General features: G+C 36.5%; 2 protein-coding genes across 4 annotated transcripts; both read left to right on the plus strand.

Annotated features, from left to right (window-relative positions):
• The first annotated feature begins 205 nt into the window (after positions 1–205).
• LOC129317803 (NAC domain-containing protein 72-like) lies at positions 206–3,311 on the plus strand. The gene is made up of 3 exons (XM_054962190.1): positions 206–899; positions 1,780–2,082; positions 2,849–3,311. The coding sequence occupies exons 1-3, from the start codon at positions 441–443 to the stop codon at positions 2,963–2,965; spliced, it is 879 nt and encodes a 292-aa protein (XP_054818165.1). The 5' UTR covers positions 206–440; the 3' UTR covers positions 2,966–3,311.
• A 10,650-nt stretch (positions 3,312–13,961) lies between these two features.
• LOC129318066 (probable E3 ubiquitin-protein ligase RHG1A) lies at positions 13,962–19,731 on the plus strand. Of its 3 annotated transcripts, none has more exons than XM_054962585.1 (6): positions 13,962–14,201; positions 15,469–17,262; positions 18,331–18,381; positions 18,743–18,841; positions 18,993–19,133; positions 19,221–19,731. In XM_054962585.1, the coding sequence occupies exons 2-6, from the start codon at positions 15,565–15,567 to the stop codon at positions 19,350–19,352; spliced, it is 2,121 nt and encodes a 706-aa protein (XP_054818560.1). In that variant the 5' UTR covers positions 13,962–14,201; positions 15,469–15,564; the 3' UTR covers positions 19,353–19,731. The 3 variants fall into 3 exon arrangements, with proteins under 3 accessions (XP_054818560.1, XP_054818562.1, XP_054818561.1); XM_054962586.1 differs by lacking the exon at positions 13,962–14,201 and adding an exon at positions 15,253–15,371; XM_054962587.1 differs by lacking the exon at positions 18,331–18,381 and having other exon boundaries at positions 13,963–14,201.
• Positions 19,732–20,696: the final 965 nt, after the last annotated feature.

Here is a 20,696-nt window from a genome sequence, read left to right on the forward strand (position 1 = left end):
AGGGAGTAATTTTTAAATTGATACGGCGCCTGTGGGAGTATCGATATCAGAATTGTGATTACTTAGCTTGGATGCGGGCAAGGTTGGGGTTGTGCGTCCCAGCCAATCAGGACATGCCATCACCGGAAGAGCACCCCAAGCATTTGGTTAAAAAGGAAAGTCCACGGAGCTCTCGTAATCCCACCAATCAGAGCTCTGAAAATGTATGCCTCGAGATGTGTGAAAGAATCCGACAGTTTTATTGACGGCCTTGGTCCGATCCCACGACACGCAGCATGGTCTCGCGCGCAAACACGCGCCCTCTCACGGCGGACTCAGAGAAGCTTCATGTGCACGCTTCTTTCCTCGGCATTCCCTTACAAAGCCCTTCATCAGCCCTCACACTCCTGTCCTTTCGCTTCGTTGCTGAATTCCCAAAACCCTAACAATCTCTCCTATTCATGGAAGAGCCTCAATGCTCCAGAGCCGCTTTGCCTGCCTCACTCCCACCCGGTTGCCTTTTCCATCCTTCCGAAGAGCAGCTGCTCTGTTACTATTTACCCAAAAAGAACGCCAGCGTTAATTTCCATGGTTGCGATCTGATCAGGGAGCTTGACCTGTACGAGTATGATCCTTTCCAATTGCCTGAAATTGCGTGCTTTTCCTATGGTTATCGTGGAAAGAAGAGGCATTGGTACTGTTATACTGCCAGGGTTTTGAAGGATTCCAGGAGAAAGACTAGGATGGTCAAGAGCGGGTATTGGATGAGAAAGGGAGGGGTTAGGAATGTTTTAAGTGATGGTGGGAATGTCACCTTGGGCACCAGGACCACTTTCGTTTTCTGTTTGGGGAATTCTCCCAAGAACGCCAGCAAGACGAATTGGATGTTGCATGAGTATGCATTAGTTGGTCATCTCAAGGTACACGATTTTGGACTCACTCTAGGCTTTTTACTTGAAACTCAACATTAAAACTAAAGTATTGCTTAGGAAGGTTTTGATTTAATGCCACGTCTTCGGACGTTATCTAGTTTTGTGTTTAGCGCTCGGTTACTCCGTTACTGGTTCTTGGATAGGAAAGTGGTCAATTTTCTGTCCTCTTCTAATTATTATTTTGATAGCATCCCTGTGTAATGTTACGGGCAATGTGAAAAATCATTGAGAAATTATGAATTGGATTCATGCCTGAATATGCACTTAGGAAATCGTGTTTGTATTTTTGTTCTGCGGAACTTTTTAATTTATTTCTTGCTGCTGTTAATAATTGAGTTCAGTTGTGGCGTTTTGTTTATTTATTTATTTATTTATTCTTTTGAAAAGTTAAAAAGTTGGGACTTTCTTGTGATTTTCTCCCGGAATGAATTGCCTACTTCCAAAGCTTCAATTTTCCGGAAATTCGTTGGACAAAAGAGAAAGTTGTACTTAAATTACCCTTCTTTGTCTATGTATATGTTGTTGGAAGACACTTGTATACTTTTTGCGTCATGATTCTTTTGTTTAATGGCATTTCCCAGACTATAAACCCATAATTTAAGCCTGTCTGCGTTCTTTGTTGAATTCCTAAGTTCATAATTTTGGAGTAATCACACTATCTTCTGTTTGTTTGGCACTCTCTTTTTCTACGCTTTCTTTCTTGAAGGTATTTAGTTCCTTCATGTTCTAATGATTACCTTGTGGAAGAGACAAAAGTGTTCCCTTGTTATGTTCCCTTGTATTTTCAGTAAGTATTAAGAATTTAGTTACTTCCTTTATTACTTATATTTTTCTGCAGGGTTTCCTCATATCTTTATTTCTTATGCAGGCTTCATTTGTTGTTTGTCGAGTATTTTTTAGAGCGTGTCATAAGAATAGCGTGTCAGAGAATGGTCTGAGTTCATGCGCAGAGGAAAGTTTCTCAGCTGTACGTCACATTGGCATTCAGCATGATGAATGTGTTTTGCCTGATATAATTGAGACTCAAATGTGTGGTGGCTGCTCCATTGATAGAAAGATTTCAGTGTCTGCCTTGAAACCTGCTAGCGAACTAGATAAGAATCAAATTGCACCTGCAGCAGCTTCTGTTGCTACTGTCCAGCGTTGTGCAGATCCTCAAGACAGTCAAACGGTAGTATATATTCAACTTTGCCATTCCTCTTTGCAATTTCTAATATGTGACTCAGGAAAAGCTATTCTCTTTACTGCTTGTGTACTTGTATTATATATAGTTTTTATTCTCAAGCTGGGTGTACAAACCTGATTTACTTCTGTGAAGGATTTTTACTTAGCTAGCATTTTGCTTGAACTCATATAGTTCCTTAGCAGTTATTTCTGTTTTGTTGTCATTTTTTCCTAGTTGTTGATAACAAATGTCTGCTCTGCATCTGTATGGTCTGCGATGTTTAGTTTTAGTCAGAATTAGGGGCTACTGATGCTGGAAAGCAGTTAATAATTTTCTATATCACTTCTGTGAAGTTGCATTTTTTTAAAAGAAATGGACAAAATTGTATAATGTGGCTGCCTTTCTGCTGCCTTGTATGTCACTGAAAATTCAACTGTGCCAAATTAATGCTCTGAAAAATTGGAGATATACAAATGTGTATCCGGTACAATTTTATTTATTATATTTCCCCTCATTGCAAGGTTATAATTGATATCTACTCTTTTAAAGGGGGAAATCAAAATCAGTGATTAGCAGATAGCTCTACTGGTTGAATAGTTAGCATGATGACTTGGCTGCTTGTTTGAAGCATGTCCCTGTTTTTGGGCTTTAGATTGCCATTTTGTCAATACACCTTTTGTATGGCATTTCTTGATCTTTAATATAAAACCAAAACAGTGTCATTTTTATTTATTTTTCCTCATGTTTTCTTTTTGCCTATGCTTGTTATCAGGTAAATTTTTCTGGACTTCCTGGTGGTGGCGCGATGTTTGTCGATGCATTGACATCTCAGCAACATATACTTTCAATTCTTGAGGAGGATTTCATAGAGTTGGATGATCTAGCTTGAATCGGTTGATTGTGAAAGATAAGTGAATAGTAGTCCTAATCTCATGATACATATGATCTGAAACAGCTGTATTTAGAATGGGTAAACAACCCTGCAAATACACAAGGGTTTAGAATATTCAGTAACCCTTTTTTTCCCTATAAAGTGAAGAAACATAGTCTCAAATGAGGTTGCAGCAAATGAAGTGGAAGGGTCACTTCACTTGTTAAGATAGCTTGTTGATAGATCAATAGATGATTGTAAATACACTATTGAACCCTTCTTGAAGAGTTATTCAGCAGATCTTTAATATGGGCATGCAGTTATTTATTTTCCAGATATCTAATGAAAGGCCATTGCTCTGGAATATTACTGTCAGAGTGTGATATATTTAGCTTTGGTAAATGAAACATGCAAATTTTACCCAAGTAAGGTAGTAATGTAATAAAACCTACCAATTTCGTCAGATGAAGACTTGTTTCTCATAAGCCTGGTGAAAGGCCATTTGCTTAGAGATTGTCTCATAGGAAGACTTCTAGCTTATTCTGTTTTCTGTTTCACACCTTTTCTTGGGCAGAAGCAAAGTACTAGACGATTTTGTATGACATTTAAGGGTGGAGTAATGGGGCAAGGCAAAATAGCAAAACACTAGCTTATCTATCCTAATAAAAACTTGCTGACTCGTCTATTGTTCCATTGAAGTGTAGGTTTGAAACTGATATGTTGACTCCCGAATAAAGATGTTTGATTTGACGGGAATCCCAACTTTGCTTGATGATGGTTGTCTTCTGGGTTTAGAGTTCAGAGAGAATGACAATTATCGTAGTTTGAGTTTGCATAAAATGACATTAACAGGGCTTGAAAAGATAGAGTTGTTCTTCTCAGGAGTCTGGATATGGATGTGTTTTGCATGCCATTATTTATGTGATTTTGTCTCTTCCTCTACGTTGGCACAGGGGTTGGTAAGTGAAATTAGAATTCTGGTTCGTACGGGAGCCCCAACAGTAGGTCTGCAGCGGGAGTGTTTATACAGCTAATTTTGGTGTATATCATTTGTCCTTTCGTTCTCCCTTGCTTTTCAATGTTAACGTGCCAACGTGTGCTCACTTGTTTTCTCAAGATTATGAATTATTTTTCAATGCAGGACTGCTTTTGCTAGCTAAACCTAACTAGTAATTTCTAGTGGGTGCTTATATTCTGCAAGTGGAGCAGGGTTTCTTGTTTTGCCTGTGGCATGTCTATATGTATCAGTTTGGGCAGTAAGGCTGTTGGTCGATTGTGCATCAATTTAAAACACCTTGTGACGGCAACAACTTGTGGACTGGGAGAGAGCAAAAGCTAGCTTGTCCCATCCCCTTTCTCTGTGTCTCTGTCTACACCCGAAGCACCTGCATTCTTTTTTCCTACACACACGACTTATTGCCTTGAATCCAGCACATCAATCAAAATTTATTATTTAATTAAAATCACATAAAATTATAGTACATTTTCTGTCTTGTCTCTAATAATATTACAATTAATATCATGGCAGGAGCTATAATTAATATTTTTTAATGTAAAGATAAAAGCTGTTTAATTGTTTAAAAATATTATAGTTTCTTTTATATTTAAAGAAAAAATGAATTTTAAAAAAATACTTTCTCTATTTTAAATTATAAGATATTTTTAGATAAAATTTTACATACTAATAAATGTTATTAAATATGTTTAATAATGTTATTTTTTCAAAATAAAAATAAAAATTTTTAAAAATATCTATTATTTAATACATTGAAAAGAGAATGGATAAAAAATAATTATGGAAAGAGAAAGGGTAATATTAAAATTGGTATATTTAATAAAATTTTAATTTATCTAAAGTGTTTTACATTTTAGAATGAAAATTTTTTTTTTAAAGTGTCCTATAATTTAGAACAGAGAGAATACCATACCTGAGGCATTTATTGTTGCTTTACTCATGGTTCTGCTTCCAACATTTATAAAATTTACTTCCTTTAATGCCTTATCATGCTTTTCACCAGAGAAATATTGTAAATTGGGTGCATAATATTATTTATAATCTCTCCAATAAAAACATAATATTTAGATGATATTAAATATTAATTAATTTTAAAAATAATGATAATAGAATGAGAAAATGTAAGAAATTAAATGTGTATTCTATTATAAAAATAAAATTAATTTAAAAAATATCACATAAGTTTTTATTTAAATTATTTAAAATATTTTAATTAAATAAATTATAAATAACGTGATATACTTAATTTATTTAAATATTTCTCTTTTCACCAACCATTCATGCCTTGCCCACCCCACTCCACCCTTTTCTGCTGACATGACTGCCAAATGTATCGGTTTCGCAAATCACAGCGAAATTATTATCATCTTTATTACTATTGTGTTTCACAATGTTAACCAAACCAGGAGGATCTATATTAATATACATCTACTTTGCTGTTTCAAAAATAATTGTGAGCGGCAGATGGATCATTTTCTGAGAACTAGACAAGCTAATTGTTTTGATCGGTTGAATTATGAAGCAGACAATGTCTAGTTCGCAAGGGGGGAAAGACGGGGCTAGAGAACAAGTTAAGCTGGCCTCGAAATGTTATGATCATGAATTTGGAGAAAGAACATGGAGTGTCGATTTTTTATTTTGATGAGATACTATCTTTAGATTTTAATATTCATTTTTATTATTATACATTATTATTTTCTTTATTTTAAGCATGCAGTATTTAAATTTAAAGCATGTTGATTTAATTATAACCTGTTTGAACATGCTTCATCAATTGAATTGGGCTCGAATTTGATCCAGCCAAATGATCATATAAAAATAACTATGGTGTCATGATTTTAATTTGGTCCCATATACTTATTAAAAAGAAATGGAATGAAAGGAATTAAAAAAATTAAAGTAAAAAGAAGATTATCAAATGAAATAGGTGATCACATTTTAAGAAAGAGGAGTAATTTAATTTATGAGATTGTGAATAATAATTTATGAAATTTTTGAAGAGTATAATAATTTTTACATTATAATATATATTAATGAGTTTTATTATATTTAACATGATATAAAGTGTGATTTAGTTCATTTTTATTTTAATTTTTTAATCCATTCTATTTCATTACTTTTTAACAATCAAAGGAGATCATATTGATCCGATTTCTTTAAACATTGAATATAATATGTGTGTGCATTGTGCATGTATATTTGTCATCATTGAAATATGATAAATATTTATTTTTTATTTTAGTATATCATACTTTATGCTTGATGTATACTTCCTCTGTTAAAAAATATAAAACATTTTTAACTGAATCTCATCCACAATAAAGTAGTTACCTACTTTTAAATCCTATCTTTTGGCATTTACCCATGTTAAACATCCTATAATAAATATAAAGTCATTAATCAATATGAGTACTTTGAAAAAAAATTGTTACACCTTAAAAGACTAAAAATACCTTACATTTTTTAACATCTAATTTCTTTATATTTTTTAATAGAGGGAGTAGTTATTTTTATTTGATACTTTTTTTTAGTACAAGAAATTAGTCAAAACAAGTTTATTACAATTGAATTCAAGACCTTCCAATGATAGGATGAGGATGCCAATAGGGCATTTTTTTTAATATAATAGGGAATAAGGTTAGAGGGCAGTCAGGTATTAGGTGTCGACTAAAGTTATATTTAATTTTTTAATATAATTTAATATTCTTCATAAAGGCTATGCACCATTAGATTTGGCAGGAGGCCACTCATTTACCTTGAAATTAGTAATTGGGGTCCTAATAGTTTCCAAAAGGTTTGATTGCCTCGTTAGTTATCTAACCCTTCTAAATGGACAGGACAGTTTAAGAACTTGCTTTAGTGTTTTTTTTTTGGTAAAGTGGTTTAGTTAATCTTCATCGTGACCTCTCTCTTCAACATATATAGCTTATAGGTGAGAGATTACAGGCAAAGGAATTAGCTTTTTAGCTAGGATGGAAAGAGAGAGAGAGAGAAAGAGCGAGGGGGATGAAAGAAAGCACAGAGAGTAAATGGTACTTTTTTTATATCGAAAATGGATAATAACATTAAACAAAAGTAGAGTAACATAATTCAAAGCCATAAGCCAAAGACAAAGCCAAAACATAATAAAGAAAATAAAAGCACATTAGCTAATCCCTTCATGATCATGTTTTGGAGCCTGTTGTTGCAAGTAGTTTTGACAAGAGCTTAAGTCTTTGAAGAGCAAAGTAAAATGAGGGAGTGAAGGTTCAGAAAACCCAACCTAAAGGTTCTACTCCTTTTGAAATAGAGGCAGCGAGATAGTCCACAGTAATATTCCCTGATCGTCGAACTAGAGAAAAGTGAAGTGATGTAAAGGACTCAAAACTCTCAATCAAATCTGCTAAAAGACTATGGAAAGACTAATTACACTGATTCCACCTTTTAGTTGATAAAGCTATATAAAAGTCCTGACAGTCTACCTCAACAACAAATTTATGAGTGCTTTTAGAAGATAACAAAGAGATAGCTTTTTGACAAGCAAGTAGCTTGGCTATAAAACCAAAAGACACATTGATTGTTTGGCACTAGCCCTTGATGAAACCATATGAGTGATCACTCCAAACAATACCAATGCCAGCATTTCCAGAGGATGCTGAATAAGAAGCATCATAATTGACTTTATTTTCATTTAAAGAAGAAGGAAGCTAAATATGAGATGCAGGATCAACATTAGCAATAGAAAGAGTTTCCTCATGTGTAGCAAAATAAAACTCAACAGTTGCAGACAATAGTATAAGGATCAATTATAGCACAAGAGAAAAATAGGCAGACCTTAACTTCTAAATATTCTAACAGAGATTTGCAATGTACATCCAAAATAGAATCTTGGAGAAAAAAGTTACTGCACCATTAATCAAACGAGGATATATCAGCAGGGTTAATTTTCAAAGTTAAATAGCAACTATACCAGGCTTCAAGATGCATCTTGCTAATTGGGCAAAGGGGGTCTACAGCACATTTTCTTTTGTAGATTGCTTCTCTGGTTACGAGCAAGTTGTTCAGGGCTCTCTAAAGAAAGTGTTTGATTTTTGGTTGAAGCTTCAGGTGCCAAATGCATTTTTAGAGATCACTTGAAATTGTGGATGAAAAGCTAGGAGATTTATTGACTAATGGAGATAAACGAGCCAAAGAAGATCTATAACCAATCTTAGCAGAGTAGGCCCTGTTATTTACAGCGATCCAAACAAAAGAATTAGCTGTCAAATGCTTGGGGATATGTATATTCAAAATACCCGTAAGAGTTTCGGGAGTGCAAGCATTAGAAATTGAGGACAAGTCTCATTGGTCATTCATAATAAGCTTAGCTACTTTAAGGTCTTCATTAATGGTTGCTCTACCAATAATAATAGCTTTGAAATTAGGCAAACTAGGAATTCATTTATCAAACCATACTTTGATATCAATACCGGTATCTAGTTTCCTACAAAGGTGTTTGTCAAGTAATTCCCTACTTGTAAGTAAGCTACTCTAAGCCCATGATGCATGCGGACCTTTCACAGCCTTTAGGAAAGAGGCATTAGGGAAATAAATGCTTTTCGTGACTTTAACCCAAAGCTGATGTAGATTATTGAGCAATTGCCAAGCAAATTTAGCGATGAGAGCATCATTAAAATTCATAAAGTCTTAAAAACCATGACCCCCATCATGTTTTACAGAACACATCTTTGACCAAGCCTTCTAGTGAATGTTACTCCTATCAACAGAATTTTCCCAAAAGAAATTTGCTACCATGCTATCAAGCTCTTTGCAAGTCCTCTTTGGAAATTTAAAGCATATCATAAGAAAGATTGGTATGGCATTTACAATAGATTTAAACATTACTTCATGCCTTGCAAGTAATAGTGATTTATAATGCCAACCATGAATTTTCTTTCCTACTTTATCCCTCACATAAGCAAGTGCACCCATTTTAGATTTACCTTAAAGAATAGGGAGTCTTAAGTAAAATCCAAGATCATCAACATTAGGAATGTGCAAGTAATTATAGACAACATTTCTAATTTCCACAGATGCATTAGCAGAAAAGAAAATTGAGCATTTATCAAAGTTGATTCGTTGACCTAAAGCATTACAATAAGTTGTGAGAAGCTCCTTCATAGTGCTATAATTCCTTCAAGAGGCATTAAGAAACAAAATAGTATCATCTGTAAAGAGACAATGAGTAATCATGGGGTAGCCTTCAGTAATTTTTATACCTTGTAAATCTCCATTTTTAACATGAAAGTTCAGCATGCGAGAAAAAACATCACTAGCAAGTATGAATAGATAAGGGAAGAGGGGGTCCCTTTGTCTGACACCTCTTCCTGGAGCGATTTAGGCCATTGATTTACTAGCAATTTGAATATTAAAATTACAAAATCCAATCTTTCTCATTACTTCTTCAATGAAATTCCATTCAAGCTTGTTAAAAGCTTTATTCATGTCTATTTTGAGGGCAAAATCAAAGTCATTACTAGTTTTCTTTCTCTTTAAGTAGTGAAAATATTGTCCTGTATAAGGTGATTTGGAACAAATGCACACTACTGGCGTAAGATACAATAATAAAGAACAACTTTTAGTTTATTAGCAAGTAACTTTGAGATCAACTTATAGGTAAAATTGTATAAACTAATAGGCCTAAACTGGCTATTAGACTTAAGTCTATCTACTTTTAGGATTAAAATCAAATTAGTATATCATTCAACTTGCCCAAATAGGTATCACCCGATAGAAAATTATTAACCAAAGAAAAGAGAGTGTGGTGTACCTCTATCCAGGTATTTTGGTAAAAATGACCATTGAAACCATCAGGACCAGGAGCTTTGTAGCAGCCAAGTTAAAACACAGCTTGTTTAATTTCATCCAAATTAGCAGGGAAAGTAATCCATTTATTTGGAATATCATTAATATAGGGTGATACATAATTCAATACCAATTGAAGATCTGAGATGTTACCCTTATCAAATAATTCAATATAAAATTCAACAGCTACACAAGTAATATCAGTTTCAGGTTCAATCCAAGAGCCATCAGGTTTTTTCAGCTTAACAATTTGATTCCTTTGACTTCTAGCCACAGTCAACGAGTAGAAAAAATGAGTATTCATGTCACCCCCATTGAGCTAATTCACACGAGATCTTTGCCACCAATAGGATTCTTCACATTTCTATAAGTGCTCTAAATCAGCAGCGAGGGAAATCACTTGGTTTCAGCATTCCTTGATAAATGCACCAGCTTTAAGAAACTCAATTTGCCTCAAAGCAATCTCAATGGCTCTCTTAAAATTAGGGAAATTAGTATGACTCCAATAAGATAGGGCAGAACTACAATGAATTATGCAAAAGATAAAGTAATCAACAATGAGTAAATGGTACGTTAATTGTGCTTATTTTAAAGAATAACCCTTCAGAGATGGTTAGAGATTTGAGACCGATTAGTCTTTGTAATGTTATTTATAAAGTTATTACAAAAGTAGTCTCTAAGAGGATTAGATCTTTCCTTCCTCACATTATAACTCCTAACCAATGTAGTTTCATTTTGAGTCCTCATAGTTCTGATAATATCATAGTTGCATAAGCAATAATTTACTCCATGTGGAATTTTCAAAAGAAGAAAGTTTTTATGGCTATTAAGATTGACCTTGAGAAGGTCTATGATCGTGTTAATTAGAATTTCATGGCTAGTTGTTTAAAGGAATTAAATTTGGCACCTAACCTTGTAGAGTTAATTTCTACTGCCATTTCATTTGTGAATACGCAATTACTTTAGAATGGGTTCAAGGCTGAGAATTTCAATCCAATTATAGGGGTTAGATAGGGTAATCCCATGTCCTCATATCTCTTTGTTATATGTATGGAGAAGCTTGCTCATCTTATTCAAGAACATGTGAATGATGGAAAATGGTAGCCTATCTGTCTTAACAAGAATGGCTCTCCAATATGGCATTTATTTTTTGCCAGTGATGTCATCCTTTTTTCTAAGGCTTCTATGCAACAAGCCTGAGTTATTAAGCAAATCCTTCAGGTTTTTTTGTTTTCCTTTATATGAAGGTTAACTCTAATAAAACTTAATCCTGCTTCTTTGAGAATGTTAGTACAAATAAATGTAATGAGATTAGTCAGTTTATGGAGTTCACGTTATCTACAGACTTGGGGAAGTATCTTAGGGTACCTTTAATGCACAAGAGAGTAAGGAAGGAAACTTTCCATAAAACTGTGGATAAAGTTAAAACTAGACTTATGAATTAGAAGCCTAATAAATTTTCTTTTATAAGACATACCATTCCGACGACACCTATGACTTAGGCCATTCCTAGTCATGTCATGCAAACCACACTTCTCCCTACTAGCACTTGACCGTCGATAAGTGTAATAGAGACTTCTTATAAGGGAGCTCAGACAAGAAAAAGAAGATCCACTTATTAGCTTGGGATGACATTTGTAAACCAAATAAAAATAAGGGGTTGGAACTGAGACACTCAGAAAACCATAATCAAGCGCTTCTTATGAAACTTAAATGGGGTCTTATTAAGCGAAGAGATGATTTGTGGATCTAAATTGTCCGCAACGAATATAATTGTAGCAACGATTTAATGCCATGTATTAATATGAAATGACTGAGATTAAATGTCTGGGCTGGGATCAAAGGCACCTGGGAAAAAGGAGGGATGGTGTTAAAAGGATTAATCATGGTACGGGGGCTAGATGGCATTGGACAAAGATTGGAGACTTCTCGATGAAATCTACATATGAAGTAATCTCCAATACTGAATCTTGACCAGACAGATTTTAGGAAAAACTTTAAAAGGTGAAAGCCCCCCAACGATGCAAATTGTTCTTGTGGATGGTGTCTCAGAATAGCATACTAACCAATCACTTAAGGAAACGAAGAGGTCTTTGTCAGGAGGACAAATGTGCTATCTGCGGTACGTAAACTGAGGACATGCTTCATGTTTTTTATGACTGTGCTCAAAGCAAAGCTCTGTGGCAGTAATTGGTCCCACCCGAAACATGGAGTCAATTTTTCAATATTAACCTCAGTAACTGGATGGGGTGGAGCATGTGTGATAGGGCTACTGAAGACACTATAGTCTGGAATGCATTATTCAGCATTCTCTTTGGGAATTGTGGAAGCGACACAGTTTGTTTATCTTTGAGGGTGAGCTTGCACCTATCTTGAAATTTTGACACTAGCACATACTTGTTTAAGTAGCTTGAAGAAGGTGCAAGGTGAGATTAACTTCAAGAAAGTAACTGGTATACAATCTACAAACCGGTGGGAATGCTTGTTGGATGGTTGGGTCAAATTGAATGTTGATTGAGCTTGTTCTTCTACAACAAGGGTGGCTTTCAATGGTGGTCTCCTTCGTGATGATAAGGAACATTTTATCTTTGGGTTTGTTTACCGTCTAACTAGGGGCGATAATTTCTCAGCAAAGATTACCGCTCATGTTCATGGGTTGAAAATGGCTTGGGATTTAGGATTTCACAAAGTCATTCTTGAGTCAGATTCTACAGAGGCACTGGAGAGTTTATCTAGTGAAACTAACATGGAGCATGAAGATCTTGATGCCATTGCTACTGCTAAATCTTTGTTGGTCCAAAGATGGGGTGTGAAAATGAGGCATGTTACTGGGAATAAAGCGATGGATTTTCTTGCTAAATGGGGAGTTTCATTTCTACTAGGTTTTCATGCCATTCATCAAGCTCCCAAGGATCTTTAGAGGATGATGCAACGTGATTGTATTGGCCTTCATGCTCTGATTTGGTACTAACAGGTTCTAGTTTTCCTTGTGGTGTGTGTGTGTGTGTGTGTGTGAAAATACAATGGTCACCGTTGATACGAGAGGTGGCGCCCGTTAAAGCTATTGGGAAGCTTTAGCCGAAGAAGCTGCTCTCTAGCCTCTGCGGCTATTAAAAGTAGAGACCGCAGAACTAACAGCTGCCACTAATTGAATTGGATTCGCTATTCAAGCCTCTTCCTACCACACCAAATTTTAATGTACAAAGTGGGTGGCCTCACCTGCTCCTTTCCCTTCCCCGAAAAGCTATCATGGTAATGCAGTCACCGTCTGGTTATAAGCTGCCCCTATCAATTCCTTCACACGAAACATAGCCCTCTTCACGTGTCCATGTTTTTGTCATTTTATATTTTCCAGACCATCAATTATGGGTTCCTCACAAACAGAAACTCCTTAAATGCGGTCAAAATTCATAAAAACCAACCTCACATAAAAAAAAAAAAAGTCAGATTCCACTTATCATGTTCGGAGTCTTTGTTGTGATAACTAACGTCACGTGTGTGATAATATTAATAATAATTATATACTCTTGGTTTTTTTAATGGCAACAAATTAAATTAAGTAGGACCTAAAGTCACGACTCTCAATCAAAAAGGAGAAGCATGTGAATGTGAATGCGATTTGAATGGTAAAAAGGAAGGAGAGAAGTCAGAGGTGGTTGGCGTGAAGGGGATGGAAATGCAGAGCGTACCCTCATTTTCACTCTGTGCTGTCTCGTTAACGCCTTTACTTTGTTAGGGAAAGAAAATAAAAACACGGAGGCAAGGTGCCAAACAGAAACAGCCTACCTGTGGCCTTTGCTCTTTAGCTCTGACCGTCTCACAAGGAAGTTCTGTTACGTTAGATTGTATTTTAAAAGTAATTCTTACTCATTCCATTTTCATATTTAAATATTACGAATGAATGCTTTCACGCCTCCGGACCAGCTTGAATTAAATTAGATAGTATAGCATGTGCCTCACTCTTCAATAAAATCTCATATGCCCATTTTGTGAATAGCATGTCAAATCTAAATTAATTGACAACGAAAATATTTCGGTTCATCCGTTACCAAAAATAAATAAAACAAACTTAAATGAGATCATCATTATCAGTGCATGATAATTTCTCCACTTTCCTTTTTGACCATAGTTCTGGGCTAACGTATTTGACCATAGATTAAAAATTGCATCCCCTGATTTTGTACCTCCATTATCTCTGTTTTCATGTCTCCCACCAATAGGCTCTGGCAAAAAAGAGGCGCTGCCTTCTACCCCTTACGTTTTTCTGGGGCTGTTCTCTGCGTCTTTTGCTTCCCCAACTAATAAATCAATAGAAACAGCTATCCCTGGGAGCACAGGCTAGAGCTTGCTTGCTTTATTCCCCGAGTTTCATCCTCTGATTTTTTAGTAGATCAGGATTTTTTTTGCTTTCATCTGGTAAGCCTTCAAGGCATTTCCCAAGTTCTTGTTTTTGTTTTCATCTCATGGTTTGATCGGTCGGTGAAATGGTAGGATCCAAATATCATCAAGTTTGATTCTTCCGGTAGTTTTCAGTATTTTTAGGGTTTAATTAACGTTTCAAATTTTGTGGTGCTGTGTGGGTTGCTATTGAATCTTTCACGCTGCCATATTCGTAATCGGTTTCATACATTGAACTTTGTGGCGTTTATTTTTAGTCTTGGTTGTTGCTAGGACCTTCTGTTCAGCCTGGTCTTGAAAGGATTAAACTCAGTTGTTGTTGGTCAAGCTGATCTTGGGAGGAAACTCAAATCTGTTTTTTACTTCTCGGAAAGGAGTTAACTTTATTGTTTGCCTGCCATTTTGTTTCTTTCTTGAATAATTTTCGATGACTTTAATCAAAAGGCAATACTGCATTAGTAGAATTTATTTACACGCTCGAACTTATACTTGTTAATTCCTCGTTGTAATGCGTGGAAATGAAAATGCATACAAGTGCTGCATCATGTGGCTATAAACGTCATTGACCTAATCATATTGGCTTTATTTATGGCTACGAGTTTTGTAATTTAAGAGATGTCCACTTTATCAATTGGTAGCACGATGTTTTGGCGGCATTTAAGCTACTTTGCAGTTGATATTTGACATTTTACCGAAGCAGACACAGATTTATTCTGATATGGATGTATACCCTATCTCTGGTTGTCTCGACCTTGCTGCAGTTGCTTTAATAAAATAAACCTGCTTGATTGGAATGATAAAAGTTTTGTTGTGTTAGTGCATGAGACTGAGCTGCTAGTGCTTGCTGCGTTCATGTCATTATCATGATATCTACTTTTATCATGTCAGTATGGAATTGTGAAGAGGTTTGGAACTAAATCATTGTAATAAGTGAGAACCACTTGCAATTTTTTAGACCTTTATATTTGGTTGGAAGGGAGGGAGGGGGAGGGGTGGAAGGGGAGGGAACCCTCCAATTGGGGGGGGGGGAGGTTTTGGAGGGGAGGGGAGGGGAAATTTTAAAAAAATTTCCCCTCCCCTCCAACCAAACAGGCCTACAACATTCAGGAATGCTCTTAGATATTAATAAACACAATAATAAATATTTTTATAGGTTTTTGAAGCCTCATGGTGCAGGACAACCAAATGGTACTGTTTGATGTGACTTGAAACATTTACTTAGTCATGGAACTGTTTGAGGCAAGCCTGTTCTTTTTGCCTACTGATCACTTTCTCTTTGTTGCAGGGATTTTTTGAAACACAGAGTGACATGACGCTCTATTGAGGAATTCTTTTTATACATTCCTTAACGTCTAAACAGGGAAACTTACAAATCCTCCCGATGCAAGGGACAAGGGGTAGAATAGGTTCCTTGGCTGAAACCTTGGAATTTGATTGTGGATCTACTTCAAGTAATGCTACCGTGGATCAGCAGATTTGCTGGGATGGCACGAGGAACCCTTTAGAAAATCAAAGCCCTCAAATTATGCTTTCACCTGGTGATGTGAACCCATTGTATGCAAATTCAATTAACCATGAATGGAAGAGCGTCAATAATTGGAGAATTGGTGAGCCAGGTTCCAGTGATTCACATATTGAAATTAACAATGACGAGCAGAAAAGAGAACTTGGATGGTCATCTTCAACGAGTGCTGGTGCTGGATCAAGATTAGGGTGGCAGTTTGAATCAACCAATTTACCTTCATTGGACAATGTCAATACAAGTCCTACGTGTATGAACAACTCCAATCCTCATTCTGTATCACAGAATCTCAACCTAAATGCCAGTTTGGCAGATGCCGGCTTTAATATGGGGCAGCATCTTGAGCATCCTAGCTTGAACAAACCAAGTGGATCAGTAAATGAGCCTATCCCACCTACTGTTGGTCCTGCGCCCTTTGCTCATCCTTCTGGAAGTAACATGGTAGATAATAGTAGTGGTAGGCTGGGGTATTCTACTGATGCCCAGCGTGTATCCTGTAAAAGAAAGGCTGTTGAAGGATATGTTGGACAATCTTCAGAAGGTGAAAGTTCTAGCCGCAGCCAGTACACAGAAAACTGTGCTTGGCATACACTTCCTACTCAGAGTAATTCTTGGAGCAGTTTAAGCAGATCTGCTACATCAGCATTGATAAGTTCAAGACCTGGCCGGGATGTGGGTGATGAATCTTCAGAGAGCATTGATAATTTGAATGTTGCAAGAAGCTCAAATAGCTTCCTGAGGAATTCTCGCTTGAGGATAAATCCTTCAAATCAACAGGATTCCATTCCTTTTGTTGCATTCTCCAATGACAGTGTGACTAGACGTTCTACAATTCCTTCATGTTCTCCTATGACACAAAGTTTTTGTCCTGTTGATGGCTCTATGGATTTGAGGTCAGCGCCATCTGCAGATATCGTTCCACAAAGCCAGCCCTTTGGAACCAGTTCTCCTTTACGCAGGAATATGCCATCATTTAGATGGAGTGGAAGCTCTAACTCAAGAAACAGCCATTTGTCAAACTCAATGATTTGGCCAGACAGGGATACTCAACTATACGAAGAAGGAAGCTCAAGAAGCATGTCTAGAAGCATAAATGATCCAATGTTTGTTCCAGTGGCTGATTTAAGAAATTCGGTTCGGAGTCCAACCAATAGAGCTTTAAGTAGTGCAAATTTAAATATATCAGGAAATGTTACTTCCTCACCGCATACTGGATTGAGTTCAGCCTTCAATTTACCATCTATTCCATCCTGGGTTTCTCGTCCCAATCCTCTACATCATCCACGGAGGTTATCTGATTATGTTCATCGATCATTGTTGTCATCTGTTTCTGAGGCTGCTGGAGGTTTCAGCAATAGCAATTCTTTCTTGCGCTCTGCTCCTATCACTTTATCTGAAGCAAGGGCACCATCATCTCGAGCTGGAAGTCAAGGACGTCATCAATCGCACTCAATATCACCATGGGTGGAGAGGCGAGGTGATAGCAACTTCAGGCTTCCCTATTCATTGCAAACTCTGGCTGTTGCCAGTGAAGGAAGTGGTAGACTTGGATCTGAGGTCTGTATTCAATTAACTATTTTCTTGCTTTTATATAGTTATGTTAGAATGCCTAGTATACACCAACACACACAAACATCCCCAAGAGCTAGAGACAATTAAACGAGGAAGGATTTTTGGTTTTGAAATACTCCAAATATAAGATAGCACAGTATGAGTTCTACAAGAAGTTTAGGCACTGGTATAAGTCAAAACCCAGCACCAATTACCCCACAGAGAAACTGACCAAGAATGGGAAAGACACAACCGGCTTTCCTGAGGCAAGCGTGCACCACCCTTTTTTTCTCCCACAAATGTCATGTCTTCTCTCTGATGCTGAATTACTCATAAAACCCCCTTCAAACCGCTCACTACTATGGCAGCTTAAATTGCTCATCTGGTCTCCCTTTTCCCTTGCTCTTTTGGTTACATATAGTAGCACTATCCCTTGGTCCAGTGGTTACCGCTTCCTCAGAATTGTTACTTCCCTTTTGGCCACCTGCTACACAAGTTTTTTGTGTTAATCCCATCAAGTTATATTTCGTGTTATTGGAGGGCATGCTTGTTATTAATGAATATCTCAAGCATATGGATGCACCTGGTTGATGATAGCAACCCCTTTTCTATGGTATTCAAATTTACGTTCCAGAAATTGTGTATGGAGAAACTGACCTACATAAAAACTGGTTTTCAATTTTGCATTTCACTCACATCGTATACTCACCAGTTCAGACTTAGGACTTCCTTTACTCAGCCAATACATGTTATTCCTTTATAATTAATCAATGAGTTTGTACTTGTGCATGCTAGTTTTGAGCTTGTTTTCTCATCATTTTAAACTTGTCAACAGTTTTTTGGATCGTGGACTATGCATTGGATAAACTCCGAAATGAATGAGACAGTGTTTGAAGCTTACAGTTAATAATATTTTCAGAATCTGAACAAATTAACATAATTGAAGTTGTGGTATTGTGGTCAGGCCCACTGGGAAATGAAAGACATTATTTTCGCATTCTGCCTGCTTCAGGCATTTTTTTTAACAAACTATTCTGTTAGCCTTGACACTTTCTTTTTCCTTTTGTTGCACAGCTCCGCAGTGTTCTGGGCCTCATGTGTAGGGGACGGAACATTCGGTTTGAGGTTAGTTTTCCTGAATTAATGGTATAAATGGATGCAAAATTGATTTGATTTTTCCTCAATTCCAACTAAAAGACATGTTTCCTAGCATTTATTATTGAATTTTTAATTTGGTCTTAACTGACCTACAAAATCAGATTTACTTACTTTCACTTCTGATCAGACTTGCAATTGGATTTTCGAAGTTATACTTTAATAGCTGGCACACTTTGGGTCTGTTTTGATTGAGGGGAATTACCTCTGCGTTCAAATCCTGCTTCTTCCCTGAGTGCATGAATATTTATCCTTCAATGATCTGAATTTGTTTTTGACTAGCCCTGTGTGTACTTTGCTAGCCAACTTATATGCTTTCGTTTTGTGATAGGATTTTATGATCTTTGACCATTCAGTATTTTCTGGAATGGCTGATATTCATGACCGACATAGGGACATGCGACTTGATGTTGATAACATGTCTTACGAGGTAGAAGAAATTCCAAATTTTGATGCCCATGCTTATTCTCTTTACTGCGCCCCCCCCCCCCAAAAAAAAAAGGAAAAACAAGAAGAAGAAGAAGAAAGTTGATGTTTCATCTGGTGAATTTCTTGTTATATAACCTACACGAATGTTATAGGAGTTATTGGCCCTGGAAGAACGGATTGGAAATGTGAGTACTGGATTGAGCGAGGAAACTGTATTGAAACTAATGAAACGGAGGAAGTATTCAGTTGAAGAAGGGTCTCAATGCGAGGCAGAACCCTGCTGTATTTGTCAGGTAATTCTGAGTGACTGGCTTCTCGCGCTTTACCTTCTCCGTGTGTATAATACGCTGCAGCATATGGTTCCTATAACTTGTGTGCAGGAAGAGTTTGACAACGGGGATGATGTTGGAACGCTTGATTGTGGCCATGACTACCATACGAACTGCATCAAACAGTGGCTAATGCAGAAGAATCTGTGCCCCATTTGTAAGACAACAGGCTTGGCAACTTGAGATTTGTTCCTTGATCCTCAACCATTTTATTCTACCTCCGAAGATGGAGATGAAAAGGAAGATGAAGATGAAGCGAACTGGCACAGTTACCTAGGAAATTTTGTTTAGCTGAAGCGAGAACCTGCTGCTTCTATTGCTTCATTCACTATGTGTAGCTTAGTAAATGGCATTTCTGTGGCACCTTTTCTGCTTTCAAAAGCCTCCCCTTTATCTGCCCGCCCCTCGATTTCTGGTTATAGTGTATTTGTTTTATATAAATCCAAAGCCAATGATCTCCACATATGATTGATAACTGGTGTTGAAAGATTTGTTGTTAGCCTTGATCTCCAGTCGACGTGCTTGGTTTACAATCTATTATAAGAGAAATTGTTACCTGGTTCATGAGTCTCCAGTTGGGTGTTGCTGGTTAAATTTTGAACGGAATGGAAAACTAGCAGGAGTTCTGTGTCTAAGAAACATTGTACGCTTTTGTGCTCTTTTGTTTGACAATTTCCATCAACGTTAAATGATTATTCATTTAACAATGGAGTTGTAATTGTACTGTTCTTGAGTAATTTTTAGTGCCCATGCTCAAGTGAAACCCTCATTTAACAAGGTTTGGCTCGAGATGTTTCAAAGTCGAGAAGAGACGGGTGAGATGGCAACGTTTGTGCTTTGGCAGATGTTAATGGGGAGGAGGAATGTGAGAAAGTGGAACTGAAATTTGCTCCCAAGCGATTTTCATTTCTTTGGCTTGGGCATTTTCAGCGGGATGGAAATGAAATGGAATGTCATCTTCGAAATGAGAAGAGAAGTTACCATCTTGCCCTCATTAAATACCCCACTCATTTAATGATTTATTTTGATGCCTGCAGAAGCAGAACTAATTAGTGCTGGTAACAGTAAAAATGGTTTCACCAGTTCAAAAGAAAAAAAAAAAAAATTGGCGCTCCCAGTCCCGGACCAGTAATGCACGCATCAACGTCAAAAGCTGCTTTTCTGACTTTGGCCATAGCCACTTTAATCGATGGTTTTTATTCATTCTTTGATGGGTGCAATAACAAACATTTAAAAACCTCATGTGCAAGTGAAAGTACAATATTTTATATTTTAGTATTTTTTTTATTTTATTTGGTTAAATATAAGTATAATCAAAAGTCATAAAATTTCGATATATGAATGTGACATTAAATCTCCACCAAAACCTGACCATTTAGAAACGAGAACCGAAGGGCCAAGCGCAGGAATAGGAATCATGATTAGGGTGGCATAATATACTGTGCAACATGAACATTGGATAATACGTCACATTCCACAACGAGACTGATTCAAACAATATTTGATTCTAGTGGGTTGAAGTGAGCG

Source organism: Prosopis cineraria, unplaced genomic scaffold (genome assembly GCF_029017545.1).
Source record: "Prosopis cineraria cultivar Desert tree isolate PC_DT_omini unplaced genomic scaffold, ASM2901754v1 PC8, whole genome shotgun sequence".
Lineage (NCBI taxonomy): Eukaryota > Viridiplantae > Streptophyta > Magnoliopsida > Fabales > Fabaceae > Prosopis > Prosopis cineraria.